This window comes from Epinephelus moara, chromosome 1 (genome assembly GCF_006386435.1).
Source record: "Epinephelus moara isolate mb chromosome 1, YSFRI_EMoa_1.0, whole genome shotgun sequence".
Classification (NCBI taxonomy): Eukaryota; Metazoa; Chordata; class Actinopteri; order Perciformes; family Serranidae; genus Epinephelus; species Epinephelus moara.
Window position 1 is genome coordinate 4,696,643 of NC_065506.1, and position 19,130 is coordinate 4,715,772.

The following is a 19,130-nucleotide window of genomic DNA, read 5'->3' on the forward strand; positions in this document are numbered from 1 at the left end:
GCTTGTTTTAGTGGACTAACTTTGCACTTGAAGTATGCCCATTCACTTACGTTTTAACAGGTCTGAGCTACTATGCGCCCCGGCTGTATCTAGGCTAACGGCTAACATGCTAACTATTATTTCTATGTCACTAGTCACTTGAAACAAATTTAGGACAATAGGAGACGGGTTGAAATAAACCGAAATTTCCCTTTAAGGACACTGGGGATCAAACCTGTAAATTACCTGCTCTACTTGCTGAGCTACAGCAGTTCATATTTATACAACAAAAGTCCAGGCAGACATCTCAGGAGACATATGTCAGAACTTTGGAAAACAAAAGAGACTATCTCAACGCCATGTAGAGTAAGTGAAAAAATATGTTCTCGTAATTTGGTTGAACGGATGCTTTAACTTTTATCGTACAATGTGAACTAAATCAAACACAAAGACGTAAGACAGAGGAACACAAACTGTAGATGTGTCTGCACCCTGAGGGCTGGTGTGTCAGGTTGAGTGGGTGTGAGCTCAGGCTATGATGCAGACGTGGGTTTGTGCCTGTCGCTGCTTCGTCGACTGTTTGGATTTCTGCCAGTGGGGCAGAGCAGTAGTTAACACTATGAACCAACCATTAGTGTCCTCCTCTGTGCTGCATTAGAGGCTTGTCTATTTCTGTTTGGCTATTGGCTCACCACTCTGTCTCGTGACTTGTCTTTGGTGACCTGAACTCAGCCAGTGGATTCAAAGATTCTTTTAGTTTGTCTGTCAGTGTTCCTCAGCTACAAGACTTACACCGTAATGTCTGGAGTGTCACTGTGCGTGCTGTCGGAGTGTATTTCAAGAGTAGGACTTGAGAATGAGTGAGCCTGACCCCCCCCCCCCCTCCCCCCCCCCCGTTTTCTTACGGTATGGGTGGAGCTTATGTGCTGAGTTGAAGCAGGCCACCACTGTAGAAATTGAGGAGTGCATGCAGAGTGTTTATAGAATGTGTGTGCGTTTCCTAACATGTGCTCTCATCGTCAGTTTGATATTCAGCTACATGATTCATCAGAGTCAAGACTCTTCTAACTAGGACTCTGAGTCATCAGAATAAATCTCTTGTCTCCATCTCTCTCGCCATCTTCCCTGCCCCCTCTCATCCTATTTCAATTCTTCACTTTATTCTTCTTTATGTTTTCCTGTATGTCTCTCTCTCTCTCTCTCTCTCTCTCTCTCTCTCTCTCTCTCTCTCTCTCTCAATTCAGTTCAATTCAAATTCGCTTTATTGGCATGAATGTTACAAGAACTATGTAAACCCTAACCCTGTCTGCCTCTCTCTCTCTCTCACACACACACACACACACACACACACACACACAGAGGAAGAGAGAGAGAAAGAGAGAGAGAGAGAGAGAGAGAGAGGGAGGGAGGGAGGGAGGGAGTTTCTGTCTGTATATTTCTGCATTTAATGAGCCTGCTTTGATGTACACCAGCTTCCTACAAGGGGAAAACACACATGCACAGAATTCAGAGAACTCTTACCCAGCCTCCAGTCTCAGATGCAGATCAGCTACATGTTCCAAATGCTGATGAATGCTGCTGCTTTTACGTATGTGTGGGTGAAGGTATATACAGGTACATGTACATGCATACCCCTGTGTGTGTGTGTGTGTGTGTGTGTGTGTGTGTGTGTGTGTGTGTGTGTGTGTGTTTCATTGCATTTCATCACTTCTTTTTTTTACTGCACAAATGAGAAAAGTACATTATTTAAATTTGCTGTTAAATGTCTTGTATTTTTCCATGTCTCTTGTTGTTGTTTTTTTGTTTTGTTTTGTTTTTCGTCTTTACTGCTCCATAAAACTTCAATTAAAAGCCTAGTCCCAGTTAAACGCTTAGTCCCTTTTACTAGCCCTGTGTGGCTACACATTTTGACATATTAACGGCTGTCTCAATTAGACGCCTGGTCTGGTTGCCAAGCAGTTCATTGTTTCTTTCATAGTTCTTCGGATGTATAAAACTAGGTTGTTGGCTACCTAAAATTATGCATTCATTCCTTGATTACCCTGTAAGTTATTCATATTCCTCTAGTACACAAGGGTCGTCAGATCAAAAGAATCAAAAGGGTTTTCAAAAATATTAATCTAAGTTGTGAGTATTGTTTTATCAGGATAAAGTCGTGTTTTGTCAGTTTGTTTTGTAGTTTTGTAAGTGCCGTAACTTACTCTCCCTCTGATGCGCTGTCTATTGGAGCCAAATCAAGTGAATGATTCATAATTGATGTATTATAAGAAGCCTAATTTTTAAACAAGTAATATTTTTACTGGTTTAAATAAACAATTTGATTGTATTTGCTGATCTTTGCTGAGCAACAGTTTTGTGTGAAAGGAATTAAAGGCCTGTCCCGAATACAGGCCCATTGATTTCAGCTATTTAAAGCGACACTTCGGACCGAATGCAATGATTGGTTAGACTTTTCTCCTGTCCTGTCTGTCTTCCCCACGTGGAGGCCTCTAACTGACGTAACCACCACCACATAACCTGACGATGATGGGGTTAGCTCTAGAGCTTACTTCATCATCCAGCTATTCCCAGCGTCCTTCTGGTGAACGTCTGCTCGCTGGACATGAAAATGGATTACATCCGACTGTGGAGATCCGCTCACCGAGGAGTGAGGGACTGCTGCGTCCTTGTGTTCACAGAGACATGGATAAATGGAAACATATCACACTCTGGTGTTGAGCTAACGGGGCTAAAACTACATAGAGCAGACAGGGAGGCTGCATCATCTGGTAAGCTCCGTGTGAAATGTCGACCCTTTTCATCTTACTATTGCACTATATGTTCTTTCTTATATGTTGCACAAATTGTTTTTTGTTTTCTTTTTGCTTGGGGTATGCGAAATGTCATTTCGTTTTTGTGCTGCGCATAAAAATGACAAAGAAGTTCAGTTCAGTTCATAACGTTATATATGACAACACAGCATCCAGTTGCTAATGGCTAACGTTAGCCTACTGTAGCGTAGCCTCTGAAACATTAACGTTATCTTCCATGTGCATTTCCACTTACTAGTAACTTTAACACTGCTAGCTACCGTTAGCACTGTAACCTTATCTAAAACTCATCAGTCATCACTGACTCCGGCTGAGTTTTAAAACTCTGGGGTTGCATTAACGTTACACTAGCTCTCCTCTTCCGTGTATCTAACGTTACCTTGCCAACGCCTACATCTATCTTAGACGTAATGAGGACGTAATGGAGGAGGGGGGAGTAGACCTTTGGAGGGAGGTGGAGTTGCAGGAGGAGAGGGATGGGACTTTGGAGGGAGGCGGGAGTTGTGAAAGTGCTGTGTGAAATGGATGAATGAAATGAAAGGTAAGAGTTCCTTTAAGCAAATAATAGCCTGTGCTCTTAATTGAACTTTTACGGTAACTGCACAATGTTTAAGTTTTTAGGCCTTCATCAGGTAAAATGCGTCCTGATGAGTGTGAGGACCAAAATGCTGTGCATTTAAATTCAGGTGTTTTTTTTTTTTTTAAGTAACAGGACAGTGTGCTGGAATTCTCCTATCTATGGATATTATGGGTGGGTTCAGAAATACTCTGAGCACCGGGGTGCACTCTGAAATTGGAGCATTTGTAAATTCAGAGCACTGTTGGAAATTATTGTTTGGTTATTCAGAACACCACACTCTCAGAGCATTAGAGCTTATTCTGGGCACTCTGTCTGTGGAGATGAAGCAGCAGAGCGCCAAGCGGAGTAAATGAGCAATTAACTTAATGGGTTGTTAATGCATGTAGAAATAGAACGCTTCGTTTCTTCTAACAACAGCTCCCTCATTTAAGTGTAGAGTGTCAGGTTGGATTCACAAACTCACCCTTTTTCTCCTATGCACCTAGTTATTTAAGGTGTGCATAAGCTCCCACATTCTGGTTCACTGTGTAGTACCCGCATGGCTCAACCTGACTCACTCAGAACAGTGCCTTTGTGTTTTTACATTATTAAAAGTTGTGGATAGTACCTGGCACTTATTTTGGTACCACCTCTGTCGAGGTTCCAAGCAAGCTGAGCCGATATAAGCAGAGGGAGATCAAACACTGCTGACCACTGATTGGTCAGGGAAATTGTCACTAGTGCGACACACACCATTTTCAAATAGCCAAGCTACCATCAGAAGCATCCACAATTTTTTCATTCACTCAACTAGTTTTAAAAAATTGCAGCCAACAAAACCATGCCACAGACATTCCTCTGTTTGGTTGCGGATGAAAGGATCCAGCAAGAGCTGAATGGCACAAGGGCTGTATTCAACCAGAGAGAATCTTGGTTGACTGAAATTCTACGTATTCTTTAACCAATTGGTTGGTCGATGGGGGAAAAAATCTGTACGTTATCTCTAGTTAATTCTCTGTTCAGGAAAGTGGAATGCTTCGACTGCAAAATTCATGTAATGCAGGGGCAATTGCTCTGAGACAACAAGGGAGGCTGAACTTCCCCTAAAATTTCATAGAAGAAATGGTCAGATATGCACTATTGAATTTACATTAAAATAAGAATTTACATTGCATTAAACGTGCGCTAGGATGCGTTTAACATCATGTCTATGATGTTAAAACATCAGCTGTTTATCACCAGTTTTCAAACGCGACCTCCCTGTCATACATTCTTGTGTCAGCACGGTGGACGCGGAGCCTCCGAGCATTCCTATGAGACAGCGCTGAGCAGGTTTTTTTCATGCAGCAAAGCGAAACGGTCACTGGATAAAAGAGACAAAATAGTCTCTTCCAGGGAGGCTTAGCTTCCGTGGGACCTGATGGAGCGGTAGGCGGGAGAGGACGCTCGGTGTATGCATGACGATTGGAGGAATTGTCTAAAAGGCTGAACCCCTTTGTGATTGACAACGCTTTTGAAATGCACGCTGGCATCGTTGCATTTCGAGCTCAGTTCCATGCGGAAATTTGCGCACTCACTTCTGACAGAGTTCCGTCTGGAGTTCCTTATTTCCATAAGCGATATAGCTCATTTTCTCCGTTTGTACAGTACAGTTCAGGTGTTTAAACCCATCTGAAAATCTTTGAGGCGTGTTTTGCTGTGGTTCTATGGCATGTGTGTGGTTGAAATACGGCTTCAAATAAATGTTCCTTTTATAAGTTACTGCCTCGCTACAATATAACAGATTTTATGATGTTAACTTTAAGTGAGCTTCCCGTTTGAAGAACAAGCAGCCGCCACTAATGTAATGTATTTTATAATATTGTCTGAAAATAAATTGCTCACTGTAATGCTTTTCCCCCGTCTCACTACTGTGAGCGTTAAACAAGCGTTAAACAGGACTCATTAGAGAAATCTGACATGCTGGACACTTTAGAAGGTAACTTTGGGGTTGATGATGTCATATACAGAGTAACGTTACTAATGTTATGTAACGCTGCATGCCAGAGATGGACTATTTTTTTAGCCCAGAAGATAATGTTAACTGTTGTGCCGCTCCAACAAGGGCTCCAGTGTGATTCTGTTCCTTTCAGAAGCTTTGTAATCCAGCCTTGAACTGCAGTGCCTTTATAGAGACTTACTGGAGAACAATAAATCCATAGCGATAAATCTGACACCGAAAGTCTTCTGTGATTATTTATCTGTTTTTCTGATTAAAAATTAGAGTTAAAAAATGTTGAACTTTGAGTAAAATACTGTACTCGTCACTGTCACCAGCCGTCCAATCACAGTGGAGAAGGGGCGGGACAGGTACCACAAAGACCAAGCGTCACAGAGGATGAATACAAGAGCTGAACAACAACTGCAGTTTTCAACTGGAAAAAGAAACGCTTTGGTAGACACATGGCATTATTAAAGTAACACGAGTGAATGTCTAACCAACGAGAACTTGGTTTGACAAGCAAATATCAACCCACAAATCCACCAACCAACCAGAATGTGACAGCCCTGAACAGAACACCATGTGTTGTGTTGAAGATGTTGTCAGGGCAGTCTTATGTGGTGACGCTATGACTATTAGCTAAAAGTTCTGCCTACATTGACTGGCCAACATAGAGCTCAACCATGCAGTGGAAATGAGCCACAGGTTCTGTGCAGAATGAAATTTTTGCATTTGGGAAAAGAAGATGATTGGTGTCTGATTGGTATTTGCACAAACCCAGAGTTGAGGTATTGAAAGAGGAAAAGTCACTGAAATGCTGTTGACCCTAAAATTTGTTTAATTTGAACCTACATGTCTTTTTCAGAGATTTACCTAAATAAGAGTTTTACAAGTCAAATCTGAGCTTTGACCAAATATTAACCTTTTGCTCTCAGCCAAAGATGCTATCACACCGGACAGCAGCAGAGGAGCTCGTACATTTAGAGTTATGTGTCTGTATTTATTTTACTGAGGAGAGATGATCTGAGCTCCGTGTGGGTCTGTTAACCCCTCCCTTCTCTGACAGCCTGGATTAGCAGCATGTCATTATACTGTGTTCCTGCATAGGTCAGATTATAATTGATTAATCAGATTAGCGACTGTCAGTGAACGAGTTAGGACTGTTTGCATCAGATGAGATTGGACTGAGTGATCGGATGGATTCAGGGCATGTTTGGCTAAATGGGCCAGATGATGCTTAATGTTGTGGAACTATTGTAATGGTTATGATAATGATAATGGCTTTTGAATAGGCCCCTTCTGCTTGATCTGAGAGAAAGCCGGCTCTTACATGCATATTGTAATGGATCCCGGATCTTCTTGTGTGTTTTGCATCCATATTTGTATGTGTTTGTTTGTGTGTGTATGTTTGTGTACTATTGATTAAACTGTAAATGTTCAGCCATAAAGCTGCTGCTTCAAAGCTGTTTTTCTTTCTTGTAGTTGTTGGTTCGAAAACATTTTGGCTGTTTATGGTCTCAGGCACCATCACTCTTCTGCTTTTTTCTTGCCAAACAATGGCTCACTCACTCACTCACTCACTCACTCACTCACTCACTCACTCACTCACTCACTCAATCACTCACTCACTCACTCACTCACTCACTCACTCACTCACTCACTCACTCAGTGTATCACACATGTGTAACCCATATGTGTGCCAGTGTTCACACCAGTGTCAGTGACAGTGAGGTAATCAATATCACTAATCGTCTGCATGCAACTGATAGCCGACACATTGATTTTGCCCTTGAGGCCATTGTCTGACCAGGTAGTTACAGACATACAGTAGAGTTCTACTACGTAGGATCAATTATGTCTTTCTTTTTTATTCTAATCCCATTATTGATGGCTGAAATAGACAAATAGTGAAAACCTTATATACAAAAGTACATGTTTTAATTGATCACCCAGTTAAAAAAGTTTTGAAGACCAATGAATTATCTTGTGGATTCTCCTATTTTCTTTCTAGACACATTTTTGTCCCCTTTACTCAAGCCCTTTACTGTGTTGTTTAGTGGTGAATATCAGTGATTGTAATTTGTATATTAATACAATTAATAAACTCACAGTACTTCACTCAGTTTAATGCTTTTTGTAACACCAGGGCAAAATGACGATATGAATGTATCAGACTGCTGACAGTGAATCTCTTACCCACAGAATCGTAATGCAAGATTATTACCTCAGAATTCTGGGTGAAGTTTGACAAAAAAAATTTGCTCTGTTTTTCTTAACTTTACGTCCTGGAAGAGGGATCCCTCCTCAGTTGCTCTTCCTGAGGTTTCTACCGGTTTTTTTTCCCCGTTAAAGGGTTTTTTTTGGGGAGTTTTTCCTTATCCGCTGCGAGGGTCATAAGGACAGAGGGATGTTGTATGCTGTAAAGCCCTGTGAGGCAAATTGTGATTTGTGATATTGGGCTTTATAAATAAAATTGATTGATTTATTGATTGATAATAATCTCGTACATTTATAAAATGTGTCGAGTTACTACTAATAATTGTATTTCTATGATTGTTTCAGGGACATTTTATGCCTCTGCGCTGGTGATAGCCTTGGCTAGAGGCATTATGTTTTTGGGTTGTCCGTCTGTCTGATTGTCGTGAATGCGATATCTCAAGAATACCTTGAGGGATTTTTTGTTTCTCTCTAAAATTTGACACAAACATTAAATTCATTCGATTTTCCCAACTTCAAAAACAGTTTGCAGTCCCAGCATATGATTTGTACAGATACTTCCAAATACGACACTGCATCACAGTGCATTAGGAAAGAATGATGGTCAGGAAAAGCCCAAATACAATAGAAGAATATTTTATCAGGATTACAGAAAAATGCTTGCCAACTAAAAACATCTAACTCATATATGAATATATATATATATATATATATATATATATATATACGTCTGTGTGTGTGTATATATAAAGATTGAAGATAATATATGGTAAGATCTGTGTGTGCAAACTGTCATAAAGGAAAATAAAAATCTGATACTTTAATCCCCCCCTTATTATGTCATCATATATGAAAGAAACCTAAGTGACATTGTGTTGGAGAAATTGTTAAAAAATTGGGGATCAATAAAAGATAGATATAGCACGGATCAGAGGTATACACTGAAGATACTCTTACTGATTGCCAAGGAGATGATAACGGTGAATTGGAAAGACAAAAACCACCAACTATAACTCAGTGGATGCAGAGACTCAAAACGGTTTACACGATGGAACAAATGACGGCAAGTCTACAACTGAAAACGGACATTTTCACACAAAGGTGGACTCGAGTTACACTATGAGACCTAGTCAAATAGAATAGGTTATGATGGAATATCACTCAAAATGCCATTGGTGTATTCCTGTAACTGAACCTGCTCTGCTGTAAATGCAACCCCTATTTGTAAATCTTAGTTTTGTGTTCACTTAACTTTTTTGAAATTATTATTATTATGTACTTAAGTATATTGTTTGCCTCTTTTTTGTTTTGCTTTGTATTGTTTGGTTTTGTTTTTTAATACATAACAAACATCCACTTGACCTCAAGTTGAACGGATTTGAATTTGGCTGTCAAAGGTCAAGGTCACTGTAATCTTATAAAGCACATTTTTGGTTGTAACTCAAGAATTCAAATGCCAATTATGACAAAATTTCACATGAATAGTCTGTTTAAAAGGATAAAATGATGAAGTGATAACATTTTATATTCAAAAGGTCAAAGGTCAGCTTCACTGTGACATCATGTTCTGCAAAAACCCTTTTCTGGTCATTACTCGACATCATAACTCAGGAACAGAAGAGGAGACATTTGGTCAGATACTAAAATGATGTGTGTGAAGCCTCCATTTTTTCACAGACATGGATGTAAACTATAAGTGCATCTTGGCTGGTTAGCAGAGCTGAACCGCTGAAGTGCAGTAAAGTTACTTTAAACTAACTCCACTAACACACATCAAACAGCACATGGAATAAGTTAACCTGGCTTTTTGCCAGAAGTCTCTTTCTGGCAGAAATCTTTTCATTTTAACCCAAACTATGATCTTTTTCATAAAACTTCAGGGTTATCTCGCTTAAAACCCTGAAGGCAAACTTCTCCCAACAGCCATAAAACATAGATTAACAACAAGATCATTTACCAAAGGCATAAAATTCTTCTAAAGAATAACTGTCAAGGTTTATAGACATGTCAATTGTTTTTTGCTAGTCACCCATTATTAACTCAAGCATGTTTATGTTGCATGAATTAGTCTAGCGGCTAGTGGACTAGTGGATGTAGTATTTACTCTTTTTCTTACTCGCCATTGGTTTAAGTCATTGCTTCTCCCTACAGGACAGCACATTTGAATTTCAGTATGCATTCATGCTTTTTCAGCCCAACATTGTTGAAACAGAGAAGGTAATATTGCCGTAGTGAAAAGTTGGCAGAATGAGAACAGAATGAACATTACACATATGGCATGCGCTTTGTGTTTGACCCCTTTTTTCTCCGAAAACAATAATATTTCCACACTATTGATTTATTCCTGATTAAATAACATCATCATCATCGTATTTCCCTGGGCTGTTTGCCAACTGCCTGCCGTTGTTTGACGGTGACACAGACTTTCAAAATAAAAGTGCATCCTAAAGATGATGATATGGATCTATTTTTTCATTTTGAATCTATGACATTGGATCTTTGATCACTGAATTGATATATTGATCAATGGATTGTAACACCCCTAGATTCTTTATCAGATCTGACACCCAGTCAGATCTGATAAAGATGGATTCAGCTACCATCTACCATCGCTGCTCGAAACTAGCTCTGCGCGGGGTACGCCACCCTGCCCCACCCTGAGCTGCGCCGGGAAACTAGAGCCCTTAGCCACAAAGACAGGATATTTGGTTGGTTTGTTTCATTTTTTCATAGTAAATGTTAACTAAATACACTCATCGCACTCCTTCTGGTGAACGACTCCTTTGTCCTTGCAGATGAGACAGAAGCTGTCACACTGAACTGCCTGTGCTCTTGGTCACCTTTTTTTTAGGTTTACAAAGAGACATTTTGGTGTCAGGTGCACCATAGGACATCAGAGTGCTGTTGGTCATAGCTGAAGTCTTTATGTTGTAAGTTTAGCACAGCTTGCTACATGCTAACTGGGGAATTTAAAAAAACACAATTTTTCAGCATAAATGTTTTAGCCTTTCTAAAGGATGAAATGATTACTATGAAGAAAAATCTCAGTGGGACAGAATTTAGTTTAATGTTCTGAGAACTGTTAAGTGAGGTTAGAGAGACTGGAGAAAACAGATATGAACTAAACCCCCAAATGTAAATATGCTCTCAATTTTTTTGCCATTGTGTCCTGATCCTTGTAAAACACATCGATCATCCTCATAAGGCCTCTCCAGAATCCAAACAGGCTTTTTACTCTGATTTTGGCAGAAAAATATTTATGAGTGCGTGTATGTTCACATGAGTGCGTGTCTGTTTATGTGAATCCATCCTTCAAGCATAGTTACATAATAGGGTGGAAAGACACAGCAGGTTACGTAAGGCTACCCCTATAGTGTAGCTCTGTGTGTGTGTGTGTGTGTGTGTGTGTGTGTGTGTGTGGGAGTGTACTGGAGTGTATCAGGGAACCTCAGTGTGTGTGATGAAGCTCGACGGAGGGAACATGAGGTCACTCTGAAACAGCTGTTGGAGCATTTCTCTCTAATTACCAAAATATCCGCCCTCATGATGCCTGTGCAGCGTTTGTTAGATTAAAACCCAAGGTGAAAAAAAATACAGTCTTTCTCTCTGCGTGTCCATATCTCTGTCTTCATCACTTACACATGCCACTGTCACTCCATTGTTGTCCTCTACATTCCCCCCCACCACCACTTAAGCTTTCCCTCCTTCTTCCCATCCATCATTCATCTGTGTTGCTCCAGGCCAGTCTGTCTTTCATCCCTCCATCTGACCCCTCCTCTCCACCATTTGTCTGGAAGAAGAGAGGAGGGGCGGAGTGGACAAGAGAGGAGATGAGAGGAGTGGTCCAGCAGGGCTCATATTAAATTAGACGAGCAGTAATGAGATTAGAAACCATGCATGTGGGCATGCATGTGTTTGAAAGAGAAAGTCTAAGATGTGTGTGTGTTTACTTGCACAGCCAGAAATCTGATATGAGCTTGGGGGTGTGTAGCACTTTGTGTACACATCTACATTCAGATGTTGCCTGCCGGTGTCTATTTCCTCTACACACACACACACACACACACACACACACACACACACACACACACGTCACCTTTAATTATAAAGCGTATCGCCGCTGAATTTTGAGCAGTAGGATATTTCTTGGCCACAAACCAACTTGTTCTGATTGTCTTTGAAGACTGACTGTGAGGGCAGCGGCTGTCGCTCCCTCTGCTGCCACCAACATGAATATTGCAATTATGAAGATTGGCAGGAGGACAAGAAGAAAGCACTAACACCCCACCACCACCACATTTGCATATCTGTGGTCAGGTTTTAAAATTAAATCGTTCAGCCTTTTCCTTGAAGTCTACTTAATGCTAGGAGCCATTATCTCCAGGATGAATCAAAGTTAAAGCCACAACTTTTCACCTGGAGAGAACAAAAACCCATATCCATAAATCTTATTCCATTGGTGTCCAACCAACAGTCCAAATCACAAAGATATTCAGCCTACTCCCACCTGTCTCCAATATCATCAGTCCATTAAATGGCCATTATCAGCTGTTATCACTACTATTGCAATGCTTCAAACAGGGCTAAGTGCATATGCTGGTAGGCCAGGAGGTGCATATTCAAATCTGTGAAATGGTCACTGTGTCATTTGGTTTCTGTTTCATTAGGTTTAGGCACCAAAACTACTAATTAGGTTTAGGAAAAGATCATGGTTTGGGTGAAAATAAGAATGTTTTTTACATAACTTCAGTTATGTACATAAGTTAACTTAAGTTACGTAGGTGACAGAAGTTCAGCGTGTTACGTATTTAAGTACGTACATAGCTCAAAATAAATCAACACCGACTTTTGGTTAAAGACTTCTATTCTTCTGGGTCCTGTGATGACCTATCCATCAACCCTGACCTCCTCCCTGCGTGGTCTTTTTCGCTCTTTACCCTACTTCACCTGACTTCCTTCTTTGCCACTGTCATAATTACTATGGTCACTGGAGGCCGCCACCTAATGATAAACATAAATAACAGTATTGCCATACTACGTCAACCTCTGTAGAGCTTGGGTACGGCTGTGCAGGTGAAAAAACCTCGGGATGGGCCGCCTGTTCGAGTCCCCGTCCGGACCAAATATGGAGCGTGGACTGGTGGCTGGAGAGGTGCCAGTTCACCTCCTGGGCACTAATGTTGTCACGATACCAAATCTTTGTTTCGGTACCAATACCAATATGAATTTCGATACTTTTCGATACTCTTCGGTACTTTTCCTAAGGAAAAGTCCTTTTGGATACAAACCTTTAGAACAATAAATAGTAGGGGTGTAACGGTACCAAAAAAATCATGGTTCGGTAAGTACCTCGGTACGGACGTCACGGTTTGGTAACTCAAATGTTCCACCAAGTTTGTGTTGTCTCGTGTTGTCTCCCTTTGCGAGGCAGACTTTCTCTTGTCTTTTTTCACGTGCGCCAGCTGCGAATGTTGATACAGGTGTTGTCATACACACCACTTGTGCAATCTGTGCTCCAATAGGAACAAGAAAGGCGTTTGTGTGCATAAAATGAGTAAAATAAATTAACTAAATAATGAATTGAATCAATTTCAAAGTACCGGTATTTTCCAAATGCAGTATAGTACCGTTTGGAATACTCTAGTACCGCGGTACTATTTTAGTACCGGTATACCGTGTAACACTACTGGGCACTGCCAAGGTGCCCTTGAGCCAGGCACCGAATCCCCCCAACCGCTCGGGGCGCCTGACCAAGGCAGCCCCCTCATTCTGACATCTCTCCACTTTGTGCATGTATAGGTCCTGTTTGTGCATGTGTGTGTCTTTCAGACCTGTGTGTTAATGACAACATAGTGAAAAAATTGAATTTCCCCTCAGGGGGATTAATAAAGTATATAAAATTTAAAAAATAAATAAAAAAACATTTCTGATTTCTTTATTTGTACGACTTCTATTGCACGTCTGTTTGTCCTAGGAGAGGGATCCCTCCTCAGGTTTTTTGGGGGGGAGTTTTTCCTTATAGTCAGGCTCACAATGTCCTGATTTCAACCTTTTGTTCAAAATCTTTGGGGAGTTTATAAACTATACATTTTTGGAAAGTTTAGAGTCTGACAAATCCCGAAACCGATGTTAACATTTTTTTCAAAGTCTTTGTGGCGGCCATCTTAGACTTTCAAAATGGCGATCACCCATAACCTGTTTTTAGCTGGATGCATGGTGATAAATCAAATTAGTTCTGAGTTTAGGAACTCAGAAAAAAATTGCATATTTTTCAAGCCAAGGAAACAATTGGGACCATTTCCAATACATTTAAAACCAAATCTGATGCTGCATCTGCCTATAATGTTTGTTGTATTAGGCAAATAATTGTAATTATTACACTTGACAACTAGCTATGTAGCGTAAGCAGTTAGCTTTAGAAAAACAACCGCAAAGATTACCTGAGTAGCTAGTATTAACCACTGGTTGACATACCTAGCTAATGTTACACACAAAAAGTCGTTTAGCTGTCATCAGTTGAGAACTCGTTTCACAGCTGAGACATAGGTGTAGACAGACAGCTTCATTCAGCCAGGTGACTCTTTCTATTGATCTGACAGATCAATCAGAGGATAGGGCATGTTCCAGGACACCTCTGTCAATGTCATCAATTAATTGAATGAGTCTGTGGTGGATTTCATTGTAAAACAACAGAAGCAAGTGTACCCAAAACTATAGTTAATCATTCCACAACCAGAAACAGAACTTAACAGAACCATCCAGAATGCCATAAACACACACACTGCAGCCAGTCTGTAAACATGGTGGTTATAAAGCAGCAACCTACAATGAAAGAAGAAATTACTAAATTTCAATGCACAGGCTAAAGGAGCTGAGGGGACCACATTTTAATGGAGTCATACCTTGTATGAAACATTTATTTTCTTATTCCTCATGTTCTAACGATTCCAAAAATGTATAGTTTATCAACTCCCCAAAAAGTTTGAAAGAAAATACATAAGGAACTGGGCTATTAGCCGCTGTGAGGGTCCAAAGGACAGAGGGATGTTGTATGCTGTAAGCCCTCTGAGGCAAATTGTGATTTGTGATATTGGGCTTTATAGATAAAATTAAATTGAATTTCTCCAGTGCCCCCATCTTTGTTTTGATGAACCTCCTGCCAAAAGCCGCTGACTGAGACCTCTGCTGACCTCACCAAGAAAGTAAACATCAGCACCATCTAGAGGACTGAAAAAGCAATTGAATTTATTATTCTAGTACCAAAAGTTTTATTAAAATGTGTATTTGCAAAAATTAATAATGTAAATAGCTTCACTTGTATAGCGCCTTTCTAGTCTTCCAACCACTCTAAGCGCTTTTACACTATGAGTCACTTTGACATGTGGCCTGGAGGAGCCATGGATCAAACCGCTGATCTTCCGATTAATGGACAACTTGCTGTATCTCTGGGCTGACATCACAGTTGTATATCATAAAAGATCAATACTTGGTGTCCGTGTATCACCACAATATCGCCACACAAAATATCGCAACACTGTGTGCTGTATCAATTTTTTCCCCCACCCCGAATGGACATACTCTATGTTGACAGTGCATAATTTTGGCAGTTAGGTAACAAAATAAATATACTAAAACATGCATTTTTGGGTTTCAATCAAACTCTGACTTTAAAAAAGAGACAGTTTTTAAATAAAGTTTAGATATAAAAGAATAAAAACGGTAAAACTATTTTAAAGGGCCTGCACATCTGCCTAGGTGTTTCTATTTATTTCAGCTGATGAGACTTTACCATTTGAATGATGATGGTGATGATGATGATGGTGTGATTTGTCCCACCCAACAGGTGTAACAAAGCTAAGTGAAGAGTGAGAGAGATGTCAGTCAAACTGTAAACACCCTCATAGACCTGAGAAAAGGTCTAATCAGCCAAAATAAGGTCCCTGTGTGGGTGGACTAGAGAAATGTACGGCACCACAGTCAAAGACTTTGTGATATTTGTACACATGCTGAAAACATGGTTAGTATCAGCATTTTGTGTGTGATTGGGGCACTTTTTTCATAATGAAGTGTTATGGTAGTCCCTCCCTCTTCCCTGTAGTTCTTGCTACATCATTTGTCAGTCACTTTGATGAGCTGTGTACCTGGAAATAGCATCAGTCCCAGCATGAAGCCACTGCAGGCTTTAAGTTACAGAGAACAACTGCTGCCAGTCTATGAATGTCTTGTCTGCTGTTGTTTTGTTTCTTGCTGCTTTTTACCATTGTTGTATTTATAATGCCATAAAAGCTAAAGATTGTTGCTCTCAATTTGTTCTTCAGAGATGGTTTTGTTGCCACTGTCTTGCATAAACATTGATAGCAAGACTATCAGAAGACTGCAGCCATTCTAATAAAAAAGCCATTTCAACACTAAACTGAGTATTCTAACAGAGCCTTGAAAAACTTCTATGATATCTGACATTCTGCCTTTGATAAACTCTGCATTATAGGCTCAAAGTCACAGGTTTCATGATCACCTGCAGTATTTCCTGACAAATCAAATTAGTGGACAAGATGGGCAGTCAGCCTTTGAGTCTGGATTTAGAAGATGCAGTATAAAATGATAGTGTATAGTTTGATTTTGCTGCTCAGAAAGTTCTCAAATACACAAACTAAAAGGATTTTGCCTCTCTTCCAGCTGACACTGGTTATACATGTCAAATTACGCTGCAGGCTACGAATTTTTTTTCTCTCCAACTTTTCTACCAACTTTCTACAGATGTGAGGATCACTGGGTGTCCTTTAGATTTTGCCATTAATGAATCCACTGTTGTGTTTTTGTTCAGGTAAACCAGGAGAATGTGGTGAAGGTCGGCCACAGACAGGTGGTCAACATGATCCGCCAGGGAGGGAACCGGCTCCTTATCAAGGTGGTGACAGTGAGCCGGAATCTGGACCCTGACGATACGGCACGCAAAAAAGGTACAACCTGTAGATTCTACCTCTCACAGTGCCAACCAAAGGAAACAGATAGAAAATCTGTCCGAAACTCTTGAAAATATTACTGCTGGTGATGTTCAATTACATATAGATTAGAAAATACAATAATAATGATGAGCTTCAGGTGTGGAGCAACAAGACACAACGTGAAGTAGAAGTGTGGGAAAAACCCTTTGCTGTATGGATCTGCTTACAGCTTTACCTCCCATATTAAAATATCAAAGACTGCAGTAGAGCAGCATGCTGACTAATGATGTGTTATGTAATAATATTCCTCAGAGGCAGCGAGAAATCTGACTTACTCTATGTTCATAATGCAAACAAGAAAATAACAAAGAACCAGAAGTTCTTATCATTGCCTGTAAAGCTGCTGGCTGTCTAAAGTCAGCTGTGGCTCACAGTGTTTGGAGTGATAAAGGCAGAATTAGATGGTCAGAACTAAACCATTTAACAATTCAGAACGTCATTCTGTCACTGCCCATCCACACTAACAATTGGAAGGAGCCTATGGAACTTGGAATATACCTTGAATGGACCTGCACTTGTATAGCGCCTTTCTAGTCTTTCGACCACTCATAGCATTTTTACACTACATGCAACATTCACACACTGGTGGCCCAAGCTACCATATAAGGTGCCACCTGCTACTCAGTGTTTTCTTTAGACATGGCACAGCCATTGGCAATTTGTAGTCCAGTATCTTGCCAAAGGATACTTGGACATGTGGAGTGGAGAAGCAGGGATCGAACTGTTCCTCTGATTATTGGACGACCCGCTCTACCTCCTGAGCCACAGCTGCAAAACGGCAGCCAGAAGTGACGTTAAATGCTAAAAGGTAGTATAACATAGGACAAAAACAGTATTAGGGCAGCAGTAGCTCAGTCCATAGGGACTTGGCTTGGGGTCCAGAGGGTTCCTGGTTCCATTCCCCATACGGACCAAGCATGGAGCATCAGCTGGTAGCCAGAGAAGCGCCAGCTTGCCCCCTGGGCACTGCCAGGGTGCCATCGAGCAAGACACAGAACCCCCATCTGCCCGGGGCATCCGCCCCAGGCAGCCCCCCCACCCCAACATCACTCCACTCAATGCACATATAGGTCCTGTTTGTGCAAGTGTGTATATTTCAGGCCTGTATGTCTGTGACAACAATTTGGCACAAAGGGCCCCTTGGACTTGACAATAAAGTTATTAGATTTTGGTGGTCCAAGGTCAAAAGTCACTATGACGTCGCATCCCCATCACGTAAAAGCAATATTGCAAGAACACCTTAAGGGAATGTTTTTCAAATTTGAATCGAACATCCACTTTAAATGAATGAACTGATTAGAATTTGTTGCTCAAAGGTCAAAGTTCAAGGTCACTGTGATCTCACAAAACATGTTTTTGGCAATAACTCGAGAATTCATACATTAATTATGACAAAATTTTGCACAAATAGTCTGCATCATAATGTTCTGCAAAAGCACTTCTCTGGCCATTACGTCGTATCTCAGGAACAGAAGGGGAGAAATTTGGTCAGATAGGAATTGGTTGACACCAGTCTTTGGTGCCCACCTTAAAACTGCACTAATTGTATCAACTCAGTCGTCAAAAACCGGCACTTGGACAGTGACTTTCTGCGTCAGACACCAACGCAAAAAGCCAACAATGAAAGGTAAGGCAGTGGAATTGCGAGTAGGGTGGTTGGGAGGGGTGGTGGATGGGTCCAACAACCACCAACTTTCACCCGGGAGGACTTTGCTTCCCGTAAGATTATAAAGCCAACCCCTGTTCTTTTTTCCTAAACCCAACCACGTGTATGTATTGGCAAATCGTAACTATGTGCATTTATTGTTGAAGGAAAAGACACGGCAATACGCAGTGTTGTACTGACGTAGTTCTTTTAATTTGAAAGAGACTGTCAAATGTCACAAAGTCTTCAAAAAAAGTTTTAACTTAAGTCTGTTATTTTATAATAAACAGTTAAACTGAACATTTTTTCCTGCCTTTTGTTTGGTTGACAGTTTACCTGATCACTGAGAAAATGCTTATTTTACATAAAGTAAAAAAAATAAAAGTAGCTTTGCAAGTAGCCAGCTACTTATGCCATTTTTCAAGTAGCTTTCCCAACACTACTCAAACACTAGATGCCACTAAGTCTTACACAAAGCAAACAAAAAGAAGATCCATGAAAAGATGTAATGTCACTTTCTGTTTGAATAAAACAAAATGACGTGTATTTTGGTCACATCAATGTGTCTCTCTGTCTCCCGTAGCTCCTCCACCACCAAAGAGAGCCCCCACCACAGCCCTGTCCATGCGCTCCAAGTCAATGACATCTGAACTGGAGGAACTCGGTAAGAGCCTCCTGGTGTGACTTTTACTCACAGTGTCATTAGGAAGTGTGTGTCTAAAAGCACCTCTCTCTTCTTTTGTGCCTCTTTCTTATTGTCATTGATTGGTTAATCTCTCAATAGTGGATAAAGGTAAGCAGTTAATGCTGCATAACCATTTGCCATCCATTTTGCTTAACTGCAACATCCATCTGCTCACAGTGGCTGAATGAAGCTTTTGCTCAGGGTAATGCAGTTTAAGTTTCCATCATGTGATCATTTTGCTTTGGTCTG

General features: G+C 40.6%; 1 protein-coding gene across 1 annotated transcript in view; it reads left to right on the forward strand.

Annotated features, from left to right (window-relative positions):
• The window catches only part of LOC126388145 (SH3 and multiple ankyrin repeat domains protein 2-like), a 276,219-nt gene that overhangs the window by 217,782 nt on the left and 39,307 nt on the right, over positions 1-19,130 (forward strand). Inside the window, exons 16-17 of the mRNA XM_050041059.1 lie at positions 16,371-16,506; positions 18,780-18,860. Of these exons, the coding sequence (XP_049897016.1) occupies positions 16,371-16,506; positions 18,780-18,860 (217 nt within the window). The remainder of the gene's footprint in view (positions 1-16,370; positions 16,507-18,779; positions 18,861-19,130) is intronic.